Source organism: Anthonomus grandis, chromosome 12 (genome assembly GCF_022605725.1).
Source record: "Anthonomus grandis grandis chromosome 12, icAntGran1.3, whole genome shotgun sequence".
In the NCBI taxonomy this organism is placed as follows: Eukaryota; Metazoa; Arthropoda; class Insecta; order Coleoptera; family Curculionidae; genus Anthonomus; species Anthonomus grandis.
Genome location: NC_065557.1, coordinates 23677179 through 23693750, shown reverse-complemented (window position 1 = coordinate 23693750; position 16572 = coordinate 23677179). Strand labels below are relative to the sequence as shown.

General features: G+C 31.0%; 1 protein-coding gene across 1 annotated transcript; it reads left to right on the top strand.

Annotated features, from left to right (window-relative positions):
* Positions 1–1573: 1573 nt before the first annotated feature.
* Positions 1574–8085, top strand: LOC126742768 (rhythmically expressed gene 5 protein). Its single transcript, XM_050449556.1, has 3 exons — positions 1574–1813; positions 3967–4138; positions 6305–8085. Exons 1-3 carry the CDS (start codon positions 1712–1714, stop codon positions 6832–6834), a joined length of 804 nt encoding a protein of 267 aa, XP_050305513.1. The 5' UTR covers positions 1574–1711; the 3' UTR covers positions 6835–8085.
* The last annotated feature ends 8487 nt before the right edge of the window (positions 8086–16572 follow it).

Genomic DNA, 16572 nt, shown 5'->3' with positions numbered 1-16572 from the left:
TAAAAAATATTTTAGAAATATATATATATTGAGGCATAGGTTAAACTAATATGGTAAAATACTGCTATAATACATATTCAAAAAATAAAATAAACTACACTCTTGTTGTTCAAAAAAATACGATCCACAAGTCACAATTATAACTCGAGTTAGAAAAATTATATTTAACTAATTAGCTTATAGGGTCATTAATATAATTTCTCATAATTTTGAAAATTCATACATATAGTAAGAATTGCAACAGTTGCAAAATACAGGCATCTACGCTATAACTAAAATAAAACGAATTTATGTTTAATAAATAATTTGCATAAGAAAAGCATCAAACGAATTCGAACGTCGAAACCATTTTTGAAGATTCTAATTTCTGAACATCTTAACAAGGCGTTGTTTACCAGAAGACCGATACCTGATAATGGGCATGAGTTTGGCCGAGTCATTCGGGCAGAGCGTCTCGATTCTGGGGAACTCCAAACAACATCACCGAAAAATTTATGCTATTTATGCTAATTGAAGCAAAATGAGAAAAACATGACTAGGCAGACCGGATTCTTTCGAGCTTAGATGATTGCTATAGTTCGTTTCATTTAAAAACTTAGGAAAAAAACAGCAATTCAAATTTTTATGAGAAAATATAGAAGACGATCATAGATAGTAACTGATACTTCAGGGTGACTATAGAACTTAAACCAATTCAGGGTGTTACAAAATTCGGTGCGTTTTTATTATTGTTGGAGTTAAAATAAGACTTTTTTTCCTATAAACATATACCCTAAACTGCCTTCCCTCACAGCTTTAGCCCGTGCAAATTGCTTGAAGAAAATTAATTATTTGGAACCGTAACTACAATTATGCGTCAATTCTTCTGAAAATTTGCATGTCCCCGTTTATTAGTGATCTTTTCATTTTCCGTCCCAAAAATGGTGTAAATCCAATAGGGGAAGATTCAGGGAAGCTTACCCTTCTGAGGGTAAGGTCCTGCCAAGAGGACCCAAAACAATGCAGACTTGCAAATTTTCAAAAGATTTGACGGATAACTGAAGTCAGTGTTTCAAATAATCGATTTTCTTCAAACAATTTGCGTGGACTGTAGCTCTGTCTGGTACATATTAGGACACATGTTCGTAGGAAAAAAGTTTTATTTTAACTCCAACAATACGCTCTTAATATATTTGCACCGACAATTGTAACACTATAAACTTAGGTAAATAAGAACCTATAAGAATGTAGTGGTGGTTGCCCAATATTTATTGCACTCATTAAAAATGTATCAGCAATACCCAAGTAAAACTTACTACACCATGACTACTTACAATTGAATATACAAACACACAGTTTGATTATGCTAGAATTTTATTACCTTCAAAACAAAAACAGTCGAAAACAAAAATTTGGAATGTAGCACGGTCATGGGTGCTAAACACCGTGGAATCCCCAAAACCACTATCTAATTCGTCCAGTCCGACATTAAAACATCACAGTAAACATAAAATCCGGTATCTCCGATGACGTTCCTACCGGTCGGTTTCTTATAAAACTATCGCGGTTCCTGACACGACCATCAGATCAGTACCGACAGTCGCTTGAGCTGTTGCGATATTACAAACCATTAATTTTACGTTGGCGTTTGCGCTACAACAAAGTCACACATAAACATTGGTTAAGATTTGTAGTTGTTAAAGTGATACTGTACAGTTATTGAAAAGAAACAATGAAGGGTAGCATATTCAGTGTTTTGTGCTTATTTGTGATGATCAGTGGGTTAGAGGGGTCGGCTATCCCGATTTGGGAGTACTTGAGCAAACAGGAAAAAGTAAGTAGTTTTAGTGAAGATGTCAAACGAATATTCTATAAAAATGTAATTTTACAAATACAACAATTTTCAATTTATTTTAATTAAAGATGAAACTCGAACAAATTTTTAAAGTTTTAAAAGTATTATTAGAATTGAAAGAGAAATTAGAAATCAAAATGTGCAGCAGAGGTAGTTCAAATTTTTTTCAATGTAGATTTTAAATAATAATAATGTCTTACGTTATAATAATTAAACGCTAGAGAATTATATTATATTTTATAGAGATAACATATGACTTAAAGAATATACATAAGTCCATACGATATCTTGATGTTCCCATTATGCAAGAGAAATCATCATATTTCACTGTTGAAAAGAAAGTAGCAGTATTGACCTCGATTATGAAGTTTATAATTATTGCGATTTAAAAATCTTTTCTAGATTTTTAATTAGCTTGGTTTGTTTACTACGAAACGAGTAGGAAAAATCTCGATTAATCCCATTCTTCTTCTATTTTTTTTTAAATATAAACTTTTTCGAAAGTTAGTAAAAATTAGTAACCCTTTTAACATTTTATAATTATTTTTTTTGAAAAAAAATCGAGATTTTTAAAATATAAAACTGTGTACTATGTATATTATTTGAAAATTGTAGACTTGAGGATTCGAAAGTATGACTCAAATCATAATTGTTTCTCAAAAAACCTCTAATAATTTAATTTTGTGTAATTTTTAATTTTTCCCTTTTTACTACATAGGACCGAAAAAATACCTTTTGCTAAACTTAGGACTAGTTTCTAATAACAACTTTCCAATTAATTTTTTTTTAGATCTTCGTATCCAATAATATACATCTAATAATATGACATTTTAAACATTATAATGTACACTATTTTTGAAAAGAGAGATTTCCAAGTTAGAGTTATGAAAATTGAAATCATAAAAGCCCCTTTTTAACACGATAAAACAATATCTAAATCTCACAATGATTACTCAACCTAGACGCAGTAATTTTCTATGCAAAATATGTCCTTTTTTAATGTAAATGCTTTGAATGAAAAAAATTTCTTATATAACTTAAAGGCTGATATTTATGCGGTTACCAATTACTTACTTACTATAGGTTTATATAACAAAATCCTGGCATGTAAAGGGAGTGCCGTTGACACATTTTACATTTCTTCTTAACAATTTAAAGTTCATAATTCAATATGTTTTATGCATTGTTTATATCCTAATCATTTATTTTTATATAATATTGTGTAGATAAAATTTACTTACAGAATACCACGCTTGAATTTAACTACAGATTAGTATGTCAATTGACGTTCTAGGCGCTTAAAGATGGTAAAATACTATGCGGCTGAGTCATACCAAGATGTTAGTGTAGTTACCATAGAATATTTAATCAATTATTCACCTTCTACAAATGACTCAAGGACTATTCTGGGAACAATACTCTTTTCGGTATCTCGGTTATGTGTTTTTTTAAAACTTTATTATGGTTGTAATTTCTGAATATAGATTTTTGTGAATAAATATAGAAAAAATTATTCTGTCAACCACAACACTATGGAAAAAAGAGTAATTAAGTCCAATGACTTGCATCTAAAGTCAATATACCGGTTATTTTCTAAAAATAAGATTAATTCGATTTGAGATTTTTATCGCGGAAAGTATAAAGGAACAGCTAGTTAATTGTCATAAAACCCACTATTAATGTAGGTAAAATCAGCTTTTATATAACAGTAAACCTTTAGGTACTGTTACATCATTAAAACCACTTTTCCTAGTAACACTATATCAAAAATAGGAACTGTTACTTTAGATTGTTAACCTATTAAAAGAACATGCAAAAATGAATAAACATATGCTTAATTTATTATTGACTTCTGTTATCTAACAGCAAGGGGCTTTTTATGCATAATACAATGCAATAAACCTCTTATTAATTCATTTATGTATGGAATTACCTTGAGTTGGAAAAAAAGCCTTCCTTGTAGCATAATTTTATTTCATACTATGTAATTTATGTTCCCACATATCTGATTTTCTTCTCAACATTGCTGTCTAGATTTAACAGATAGTCATTTTCTTCATTAGTTTATTTAACAGGATTATTAGAAGTAATATTTCTGCAATAAAGCTTAATAAATGCTTTCTTTTTTACAGACCTCTTACATCTATTCCTTGTTTGCTAACCAAGTCGAAAAGTTTTGTGAAGGTTCATCAATTCCATTTTGCACCAGACAACTTATGAAGTATGGACTTGGGACACTTAAAAATATTGAAGAGGAGAAATTGGACAGCATGGATCCTTACCAAAGGGAAGCAAACAATATAAGTAAGTTAAATGTAAATATTAATTTACCGTTTTTTGCCTGTAAAAAAAACTATCAAACACACACTATTTGGCAAAATTTTAACCAATTTTTTCCCGAATCGATACTTAATTAGCTAAATTTACTGATGTAAAATACGGTAGTAAATTTAAATTATTTTTTATTATATTGGCAATGATCATCCGGCAATATTATCGCAACCTTGACTTTTGCCATCCGTAAGATTGTTATACTAATATTTGCATTAATAAACAATTCTTATTTAATCACTTTAAAATTTGGCTTTTTTTTAATTTAGGAGAAATTGTTGTCCGTTAGGACCTTTGATTTAATTAGTTCTGACTTGGGAACTCTTTTCTATAAATTGTTTATTAGACCCGTATTAGTTTGACATTAACGCTTCTCCTATACATCAATAAATAATTTCCTAGAAAAATAAATAGAAATATAAAGAAATGTTCAGGTCCAAAACCCATATTTCATTTTTAATATTTTAATAAGAAGATTCGAAAATAATTAAATTATTATTTAGAGCTACAGGTAGCACACAATTTCTTTAATCCTTTTAATCCGGGATTAATTAATCTCTCTCATATATTTAAATTTTTCTTATAAATGCCTATATGAGTAAATATTTACAAATCATAAGCAAAGAACAAATAACACCTAAGAATAAAATTAGATATTTGCTGAAAATGCAAAGGGACAGCCTCGACTTTTGCTTCTTAATTCTAATGTCGTGCATTGCAACGTATAAAAAAACAGATTTATTACATAACAGCTGAATGAAAATTCTTTAAAAATCCGATGCACACCTTCTATAGCACCTTGAAAGCCTTTGTGCTCTTTAAAGATACAATAGGATTGTCTTTTTAGTTCGTTATATTCCTCTCTATATAATATTATGAAATAATTAAAAGCAGGTCATGAACTCATATTAGCAATAAACTTCAAACATTGAAAGGCTAGAATTAGTAAACAACAACTTTGTTTGAGTTCAGCATGTGCACCGGGGCAAGGAGGGTGTTTTGTTCATAAATATATTCATCAAGTTGTCAAGTTTACACGCATTTTCAAAAGAGGAAATTTTCAGCTATATATCAACACATATAAAAATGATAATTTAACTTGAAAAAAAATTTTAACATAAAAATGTTAAAATGGGAACACCGCAGGTAAAAGCTGATGTCATCTTGCAAAATGTGATCTTGACAAACGGCTTTGTGTTGACATTCTTGACATTCGGCATTTGTCAAGTTCTGTGTTTTTTCTTTAGTTTTTAGTTGAAAAAGGAAAAAGGGTGAGTTAGTAAAACCTCGTGCCGTTTGTGCCGCACTATGCAAGCAAATACCGAAATTGTCATAATATCATATCAAGCGACAACCGTCGTCCTAAACGTAGAATAATAAAAAATTATTAAGAAGTCTATAATAATTATAAAATATTGAATTTCCATAAAAATGCTTTTTATTAGATAAGTACCTTTACTCTAATGAAGTACGTTAAAAAAAACGCATAAATAGTTCATAAACGGTAATATTGTTTATAATTTAAAGCATAATATATTAATAATAAATATTTATCATGTAAATATTTTTTGACTACGTCACTGGTACAGATTACTTGTGTCGGTGGAATCAACATTGCCGTCGAGCGGCGTTGCGATGTTGTTGCTTTTTTCTCTAATATACGTTATCTGCATTCATTTAACTTGATTTGACTTCTTTATAGAGTGTCTTATCATAGTTTATGAAAAAAAATGCTTCATATTTTATTAAATAGTATTGTTTTGCGCTTTTCAAAATAAGTGACAAATTTTTATATATATTGTAAAGTGTTTTTTTTTTGCCATTTCTAGATAAGCATTTCGCATCATTGCATCAGTAACATCTCTGATGCAATGATGCGCTGCAAGCAAACAAACTGTCCCTAGTTCAACGGCAATGCTAATTCTAGGCTTTCAATCTCCTAAGGCAAAAAATTATTGCTGTGATTATTACACATTCAGAATAAACATCTTGATAACCATCAAGATTGTTTCGGATAATTATCTAAATATCACATAAATATTTTCAATCATCAATTATTAAATTAACATTAATTTTTAAAAAAATAGATAATAAAAATTTTAAAAATCGACAACCTTAACCAATTTCTTGTTGTTTCAGTTTGGGAAACTCTTATGCAAGGCCATCGCTTTCAAATTACCACTCCAAAACCTGCAAAAAAAATAGCAGGAGCCAAATCTAAACCAAACTCATATGAAGATGAATCATTCTCTGACTATGACGAGTTTGGAACCCAGTCTGCTGCCAGTGCACGGTTGGATAACGTTTACGTAGTTGCTCCTCCAAAGGATTTTGTATACAAACCAAGCAGCGAAAATAAACAAATTGACGTACCTGAAAGTTCTGGATCCACCATCATCAATATAATCAAGACACCTGATGGTGAAGGGGTGTTCAATCGATTCCAGAACAATTACAGGCCAGTGAGTGTGACTACTGAAAGGGTCGCTTCTAGTACCAAAAAACCTTTTTTAAACCGTGACAATGATTACCTTTATGTACCTCTTACTGGTAGGATGGTTGTGAGGGTATATCCAGATGGAACTCCGGTCAGAGAAAGTACTCAAACTCCACAAGATGACGATTTAAGGCAGTATCAAATGCAACATGTAAAAATTCCAACCTATTAATGTACTAGAATGGAATAAGACTGGATTATATGCAAGATGGGTAGGAGGAAACCAGAGCCCTTGGTGCTATTTTAAGTTCAAATTGACGTTGAATCCTGTATGAAAATTCTTCAAATGTTATGGTATAGGATAAAAAGCGTCTGTGATAAATTTCGGTCCTTTGTTGCGATATTTATAGAAAATTTCAGTTTGAGAAACTAATTGGATTAAATCTTTTTTAAGAATAATTTATTATCCTGCTGTCAAATTCTATGGTGAATGTTTTTTTGTGATAATGACTTAATTTTTATTTATTTCAATGATAGATAACGAGTTTGTATATTTTGTTAAAATGCTATGTTAGAATAAGATAAATTTGGTGTATGTGTGGGTGTGTCTAATTTATTGAATGGTGTTTATGGTATGACTGATTTTTTTTTAATATTTATGTAATCGCCCGCTAAGTCTTTTGTAAATAATATTTCATGTACTAATTTAAATTCTCTTTTGCGAATATTAATGTTGTGATTCGAATTTTCTGACTCATGCCAGAATATTTCTGGAAATTCCTAGTGAAAATTTATTTAGTTTTTATTGTTATATTTATTTGTAAGACATAATCGTAAGCTTTATAAGACATATTTTTTGTAATTAAAATTATGAACTTTTTGATAATCACTGTTGTTTTAATCGTTAATAATTTATCCAGTATAAAGGCATTATTTAAGCAATTACAAATAAATAATTGACCAGCTTTAGTCATTTATCGCTAATCATTAAAGATAGCACAGGCGAAATCTGAATATGAAGACATCAAAAAAAGGAAAGTTTAATTGGGTTTACGTGTATTTGATCAATTATTGATAGGTTACCAAATATATGTTCCGTTTAAGTAGTATGATAACTTAAAACGCCAACCGTCGATAACGCTAAGCATATAATTAAAGAGTATTTTTTATTAATTAACTAGGACTAGCTGATTATCGAGGGCAGAATTATTTGATTAGCCTTAGGACAAAGTGTATAACTCGGGGACATTTAGTTATCACCATTGAATTCCTACTCCGCTATCTTGACACCGCTTTTGAAGTATGCGCCATTAAAGCTGTGCAATTAGAGAAAGTTTTGACATAATTTATTACTTTGGGAAATATTTCATAAAAAAGACAATTGTAACGTCTAAAACTTTATTCCGATTATATAGTTATTGCCTTAAAAATATTGCATTATATATATGTTTTTTTGTTCTAATAATAAAAAAATGTATAATTGTATTTGACTTTCATTAAGTGGTATCAAAAATTGCGTAAGTTTGTATATATGATTTATATATGTGAATATACAAATGAGATACATATGATCCGATGTCGTATTATCCCATAATTTTTCATATGTTACTTTTAAAAATCACCCACAGCAGGCACTAATAAACCAACATTATAATACCAAGTCAATTATACAGATTGGTGAGGAAAATTTAGAAAGTACTTTCATCAGGGGTAAAATTAAATAAGTTTCCTGGACTTATCGGTTCACATAAATTTCTTAATGAACAAATTGAATTTAACTAGTTTTATAATAATAGCTTAAATACAATAATGAAGAAAAAACTCTGTATTTTGTAAGTTTTAAAGCATTTCTTACATATGGCCATTAGATTTTGTGAAAATAATTAAAAATACGTTTGTAGCCTTAAAAGTATTTGCAGGGGTCTATTTAACAACTATTAACTTTTTTTGTATTGTAACGATATTGGCAAAGGCGCGAATATAGAAAAAACGCTTCATTGCTGTTAGGTGTGAATTGGACGTAGTCAACTGGTCATTGGTAAAAATAAATAATAGTGAATTTGAAAAATTCCATGTTGGAAAATACAAAATAAAAAACTGAAAGAAAACTTACTAAGAGAGAATTATGCCGGGTTGGAACAAAAAATTTTGGGAAAGAAGAAAGAATTAAAAGAAGAAATTTCGAAAAAATACTCTTCACTGGAGAAGCGGGTACTTTCTATAATGGCATTACACAATCTGTTCGGCTGATGTGCCTCAATTTGATAATACTACACATCATGGAATATTTATCATTCTTAGTTTGAGGCGGCTGCAAAAGCACCCGGTGGGTCATCCAGGAAGAAGGCAAGTGCCCTTAGTTTAGCCTTGAGATCTTGCAAAGGATGTCTCCAAAAAAGAAGTCTACGGCTGAATGGTGAGGTATTTGAAAATGGTTTATGGCCAATCATACCTGAAATATGTCACCACGCAGTTGCAAACTCAGTGTCAAATGTCAGAAGGGTCCTTGCAAGAATTTAAAGGTAATAGATAAACTAAACACCTTCAATTTCTATAATGAACCTTAGCTGCTGTTGAACTTGAAGCTGTCAAGAACACGAATAAGAGATAACGACTTTAAAGAATCGGTCAAAAGGATCATTTAGAAATTTTATGCAGAACGGAGCCGCAAGTACCGGCAGTTAGAGTGCCAGAAAGTAAGTAGCCAGAAGTTGCCAAAGTAAGGAAAGTCAATGTAAAAGGGCGATCGTAGGCCTGTATTCAGCAAGCCGTATCAAAAACACCCTGTGGGAGAAATACGGATGACTGCAAGTATTGTCAGCGGACAGAGGAGAAAGTAGTGTAAAGTCGTATTTGGCACAATAGAACTGTACTGGGTCAGTAGCAAGATAGACGTAAGAAACTGTAAGAAATGAGCCGTAGAGAATGCAGAAAATTTTGATACGTAAGTACAATGCGGAAAGTCCCTTTGACAGCATTGCTATTAATGCTGGTCACTTTCCTGAATTAGAATCCAATCTATTTTGGCGAACGCCTTAATAAACCAATTTAGTGTACATTTGGACTAATTAGACCGAGGTTGTTTCAAAAGATTATTAATCTGTCAAAGAGACTGGGATATCGTTCATACAACTACGAAAGCACAGGAGAGCCTCCCTACTCGATTAATAGAGATAGATAGAGAGAAAGGGCAATGATAGGGAGCTCGAATAATGATAGAAAGATAACTCGTTCGCTAATGCGATTTGAAGTTTGATTGCCCGCCAGAAACCAATATTGACCCATATGATGCCAATGCTAGGGGGAGAACAACGGTGAGTTGGTTTAGCTATATGAACCTAACACGGAAGGGTGAAAGCCATTAGCAATGTTTTTTACAGAATACAGAAACCGCCGAGAGATAAATCTCGAAACATTTAGTTGAACTGACTGGCTTCTTTTTATGGAAACCACGAAGATGCTGAGCTGCAGAAAATCCAACCAGAGTCGGATTTGGCATTCGATGAATTTATGGCCCATCAGTCTAATGCCCTAAAGCATGGTTGCACAGACTTATTAAGAATTGATAATTTATTAAAATTAAAAAAGAATTTCTTAATTTGAAGCGTGGCACTGCATAGTGCTTACAATCTTTTTTACATTTGGCTCAAATTTACTTGTAGCAACACGTAAAACTGCTTCCAAACTTTCATTTGCAAGGCAGTTTCGATTTTTTTGTTTTATTATTATTTAGTATTGAAAATATTTGTTCACATGTATAGGTAGAACCAAATAAGCTGGCACATTTCAGAGCAACATTTATGCGCAAATCTTTGTACATATTTTTGTCAATGCAGCAGTAAAAGTTCAGCAAGTCTCCTTCGTTGAGCATTGACTGCATTGACTCCGGCGCATTTTCAACTGAAATTATGAAAGGATGGCTGAATATGTCCAACAGAGGATTCACTTTTTTAAACTCCGAAAATCTGTTTTAAAAAATTTGGATCAAAATATCTAGCTTTTCTACATAACTGAAATTAATCGCAGTTTTGTTAAATTTTTCAGCCATTTTCTCATAATTCGGAAAATGCTTGTAATTACCAGTATTCAATTGTGATTTGAAAAGTGCCAGCTTGCATTGAAAGTATGATACATGAGCGTAGAGCTGGGATATCAGTTGATTTTTGCCTTGAAGCCGTGTGTTCAAGACATTCAAATGATTTGTAATGTCAACTAAAAAAGCCAAATCACACAACCAATTAGGATTTTTAAGTTCCAGAATATCCGTTTGCTTTTCCGCCAGAAATATTCCAATTTCTTCTATTAAATTTAAAAATCGTTCCAATGTCATTCCACGACTTAGCCACCTTACTTCTGTATAATACAGTAAATCTCCGTATTCGCTTTTGCTGTCATCAAGGATTTTTTTTTCAATTGTCTGTGATTGAATCCTCGTGATTTTATAAAATTTACAGTCTACCACTTTCATTACATTTTGAAATTCAATTTTTTAGAACAGAGGGCTTTTTGGTGTATAATGCAGTGAAACTGCACGAGATCTTCAGTGTTTATGTTTTTTCTTGCAGATGTTTTTTCAGCAAAGTAACTATCCCGGAATTGACACCAATCATCGAAGGAGCACCGTCAGTCGCAAGTCCCGATAATTTTGATAAGTCCAAATCAGTTTTTGAACACTTATCCAAAAGTACATTGAGTATATCAACTCCTTTGGTTTGACCTTTCAATGAACACATTCCTAATAATTCTTCTAAGACTTCAAAATCTTGAATAACACATTGTATGAATATGAGAAGTTAAGTTGTGGAACTAATCAGTGGATTCGTCAAGTGCTAATGAAAAAAAGTTCAATGATCTTAGTTTTTTCAATTAATTGTTCCGCAATATTACCTGACAAAGACATAATTCCTCTTTGGATAGTCATCCGATTCAGTTGAATTTTCTCAAACTTTTTTGCTGCTTCTAGACACATTTTCTTAATGGCAATTTCTAAGCATTCTTTTACAAAATTGCCATCATTGAAGGGGCGACTTCACTTTGCTATCATTCGAGAAATTTCATAACTAACTCCTGTAACTGTTTCTGAATCTTGAATGGGTTTTGTAAACGTAGCTTGCTGACCAATAAGCTCCCGTTTTAAAGACAAAATTTTTTGCTTTCTTAATTCGCCAGTAAACTTGGTAAAAGAAGGATGCTGCGTTTCATAGTGTCTTTTTACATTATATTCCTTTGCAATCGCAACAGAATTTTTGCAAATTAAACAAGCGACTTTGTTATTCGAGCATACAAAAAAGTATTTCTCAGTCCAAAATTCTTGAAACTGCCGATTTTCATCTTTAACCTTACGTTTTTTACTAGGTCCTGGCTTCTCCATTTGATTAAAATCGATTAAATAGGTAAAGAACACTTTTTAATAACATAGTTTTACTTACGATTTCACAATTCAATTATACACGGCACTTGACGGGTTAACACTGCAACAGGAAATCTACGTTGATTATGGATCAAAATATATGACACCGGCTAGTTGAGTTAAACTCTACACTAGAACTATTGCCCCAAAAACACTATTAAACTGCACTTATTACTTTGTCACTACTCAATCACTTATTACTTTGCTTTATATTTTCGCGCTTATTTCTTTCTGTTGACACTTCACTCAAATTACAACCGAACTCTCAGTCGCTGCGGTTAGCGTGGCTTTTATACCGCGCATACGACTCTGGAAGCTTCGTGTATCTACCTACGCGAGCAATCGCGAAATTGATTTCTCTACTATTTTGAACTTTATACATATAAAGGCGGCAAGCGATGTTACTTGACTTAGCATTTTTGGGTGCTAGATTCAAAGAGCGCGCGCGCGAGATTCAAATTACTTTTTGAACATTTTTTTTTTTGGTTTTATCTGGGATAGAAGATTCTAAATTAATCGCGGTCTGTGCATCCATGCCCTAAAGAGTCGATACGGCATAACCTGTAAAATATGCTACTAAAGGCTAAGGATTTACAAAAGTCCGGACGTTTGTCTTGAGCTTGGCTGAGCTAATGTTTTCAAGAGCTGCGTCAGCCTAACCCCAGATTCGGCCATTCACCAAAGAAAACCGAAAAAGAGACTGGTAGGAAAGTTTTCTACCTGGTTACCTACTACTAAAGATCCATCACATCAAAAGCTAACCTATAAGGACGTTGGGGATGCTTTGTGTTATCTAAAGGAGTTGCTTGCCGAGTATCTAAGAAGGCTAGAAGTTCTCAAAATCGCAGGCGGAGACGATGCTGTTTAACTACTTCACGTCGTTCTCTGTAGAAAAGCATTTATTGTTTTTTTTTTACAAGGGGTCGAATCATTTCTGGATTAAATGAGATTAAAGAGGAGGCAATGTAACGATCTTGGCAATGCCGCAAATATCAAAACTGGGAACTGGGCCACTAAAACAACACATTAAATTTATTCCGATTACTAACTTATATTAAAAACTTTTATTCTAAAACAGGATTTTTCAGGTATTAAGCAAACCGAAGTTAAATGGACCATATTTTACTTACCTGCTTTTTCTTTGCATGGGGATTTGGGAAGGTTTAAATAGTGACAGATCGTTAAGAGGTTATAGAAGCTATACCTCGAGTCTCTTCATTATTTAAGCAAATAAGATAATATTGACCAATCCATCTTTGCTAATAAAATATTGCAATCATATATTTTTAAAAATCTGTAAAAGCGTATGAATAGTATTTTGTTTACAAGGCATAAATAAAGGTTCCTTTTTAAAATTAATAAATAAAAAATTACTGGTGAGGTTTAATTTTGCTATTATAGTCAATAATCTGCTATATAGAGTCAGTAAATAAAAAAAGAAATCAAAACAAGCAATTGAACATCTTTGTGGATTCTAAAACGGAACATTACCCTCGGTCAGCATGTGGGAAATAATAAAAAACCGGGTTGCGGTATAGGGTCATCTTATTTGTCCCTATATAACTAAAGAGGTTCTAATAAGCATTAGAAAAAAACTGTTAAAACCAAAGAGAATCGACTATTCTATTCTCTTTTTGACTGGTCAAAAAAACAAATATGCATCGTAAAATCGAAGCACCGTAGCAAGTTTACTTTTTTCTTCTTCTGCTGAATTTTCGGGAATAACGAAACTGTTTACCAAAATTCATTTAATTTTGAAAGACTTTAATACTTCTTTCCTGAATAAATATCAAAATCTTCCATCAGTAATAATTCATCACTAATTTCAACAATATAGTCCTCCCACCCATATTCTATGGTGTTCTACGGAGAAGCCGTGACCAGATGGAAAGGAAATTTAATTTATTTCATTCTATTTCAAGTGCCTTTGTTTTTGAGGTGTGTAATTAGACTAGCTGTAAAAATTAAAATGTTTTCTTCTTTGTTTTAATATTAGTACATTTTTTTAATGCCATTAGGTGAATTGCGAATGTTTTAGAAAAGATGTATTTTATTATTTTTATAAAATATTTGTGAAGGTTTGTATTGTTTAAAATTTGTTACAGATTTTACTGTTTTCGAAACAAACAAGGGAGTTACTTATTTGTCCTCGGTTATATTTTATAAGAGACTAATTTTTTTTTTCGGTGACGGTAATTAGTTTTATTTAGTGAAAATAATAATCTTTTGACTGTCTTTTTTTAAGACAAATAATAATAATTAACTACTAATCTTTCTAAGATCATTGAGATTAGAATTTTGTTCCAAATTCGAGGGTGACCATATAACGATTTTGGAATTCGTATAAAAGACAAAATTTATTAATTATGATCTTAATAGGTGACTTAGGATAACGGGAACGCTATAATTTCTTTACTTATTAAGCAAAAGAAATTAAATTTGGTATTTAGGGATGTTAGATAAACGCGCATTTTTTGACATATTTAGTTGTTTTTGCCACTTATGATTTAACGAAAAATTTTATTAATTATGATTAATTATAATATCGCGTATATTTTTTACATAATTTTTTTCAAATATTTACAATTTTTACATTCCTACAAGTATTTAAAATGACATCCCCATGGCAAAAATCATACAGATTTTTTCCAAATATTTTGGGTGTAGGCTTTATAAAAAATCATTGAAAGTCAATCAGGAACATTTCATAACATAATGTATACTTTTTATTTAAAAGAACTTTAAAAAACGATCTGATTTGAAATACCTTTAAAAATAGCTCAAGCAAGGTGAAGTATCTTGAAAAACCTATTCTTGTAAATCATTAAAATTAAAAATATCATTTATGTTTTCGTGCTAACTTTTTTTGAGATTTATTTTTAAATTGATTTAATTATTTTCTGTCTGTTGAGTGATTTTTAAGCAATTAAAAAAACGGTTGAAAAAAAAACTTCATATAAAAAGGCATTATTTCCTAGGCTATCGTTGTTACTGATATAAGAAAATGTTTAAAAATGTGCATTTAAATAACAAACCTACAGACTTTAACCTTTGTTTGGCCTAAAATGGAAGGAAGTTATTGAATATTCCTTTTATTCTGTGCCATAAAAATTGCATAATAACTAATGTGCCGCCCATCATAAATTAATGTAGAACTATCTTAGATTTAATTATGTTGATTAGCTTTTTAGTTTCTGAAAAAAAAATATTATGAGACATAACTATAGTTTTAATTTTCACTCCTCCATTTTATATACATATTTTATACAGGTTTTTTAAATAAAGTATAAGAAAAATTGGAGAGAGAGGAAAAAGGAAAGCATAAAATTAATACAAAACTACATTTGTTTTTAAAACATATTTTAAGAACTGACGTGTTTCCAATATTAATTTAGATTTTAAAAAAGTAACTAACTAACTGTAAGTATCTAAATTTCAGACTAGCAGAAGATATTTTGAAAAGAAAATAGAAAATTAAAAACAACATTTATAACGCATTTATTTCATCCCTTTTGGAATGTCATTGAAATTTTTAAATTTAAATAAGAGTGAAGAATAAATGAGAAAATATATGATATATTCAATTCCCATAACACCGGTCTCCTTTAACAAAGTCATACGTCGTTGGTTTTCATCGGATTAAATTACGCCATCCTAAATCCTATAAAGAATTGCAACCTCACAGTCAGCAGAAACCCTGAGACCCAGTCCACCCAGACGCCTGTTGCCACTATATCGGCATATTCAAAAACTATAAAAGGAGGACAAACCAAAAGCATTGCAGCATAATTAAGGCAATTATTAGAGCATTATATTATAATTAGATATCAAGTCATTGTGCCATTACTTTATGTTCATTTTAAGTTAATGTATTTATATTGTAATTTTTAAAATTAATATAAGTGTTTTTTAAAAAGTAATTTGTGAAAGAAGTAATCTAACAATTTGCGCAGTCGGTAGGATCTGACAACGTCGCTAGAACACGAGTACTAATGACGGTGGATCCCTATCCTTTAACAGAAAAAGAACCAATCAAGAATCCCGAAGAATTGTGACGTCCTCACTCACGACGAACTACGGAAGGAACACCTGGTGAAGCCCCTGGTAGTCCAATCGGCGTAGAGAATAAGACGATCAGCTAGATGATTTCCTTACTGTTAAATGCAGTATTAAATCATCACGTTATTGTTTTTAATAATTTTATTGATATATTAATCAACGCTAGAAATTCCATTCAACTATTGATTATTAGCAGAATAATCGGAAAACTAAACTTTATTCCTTGTTATCTTTCAGCATTATTGTTATTACAGAAGTAACAAATAATAGTTTTATAATTATTTTTATCGCTTATTTCTGACTTATCCCTTTTCAAAAAATGTTCACAATTGTTTTCACATTTCGTTTTCTCTACTAAAATTTTGGCAGAATATCCAGAAACATTACATTAGAACATGTTGCCAAACTTTTGATTTTATTTAAAATATTCGATATTTTTAGATTGGAAGAAGTGAAATTAGTTATATTACTTGTAGATGCAATTACGTAATAACAATAAGT

Bases quoted from the DNA above. Each gene is read 5' to 3' on its own strand.
- LOC126742768 (XM_050449556.1), top strand. From the start codon at position 1,712: ATGAAGGGTAGCATATTCAGTGTTTTGTGCTTATTTGTGATGATCAGT. The intron at 1,814-3,966 runs GTAAGTAGTTTT...TCTTTTTTACAG, and splicing joins ACTTGAGCAAACAGGAAAAA to ACCTCTTACATCTATTCCTT. The intron at 4,139-6,304 runs GTAAGTTAAATG...TTGTTGTTTCAG, and splicing joins AAGGGAAGCAAACAATATAA to TTTGGGAAACTCTTATGCAA.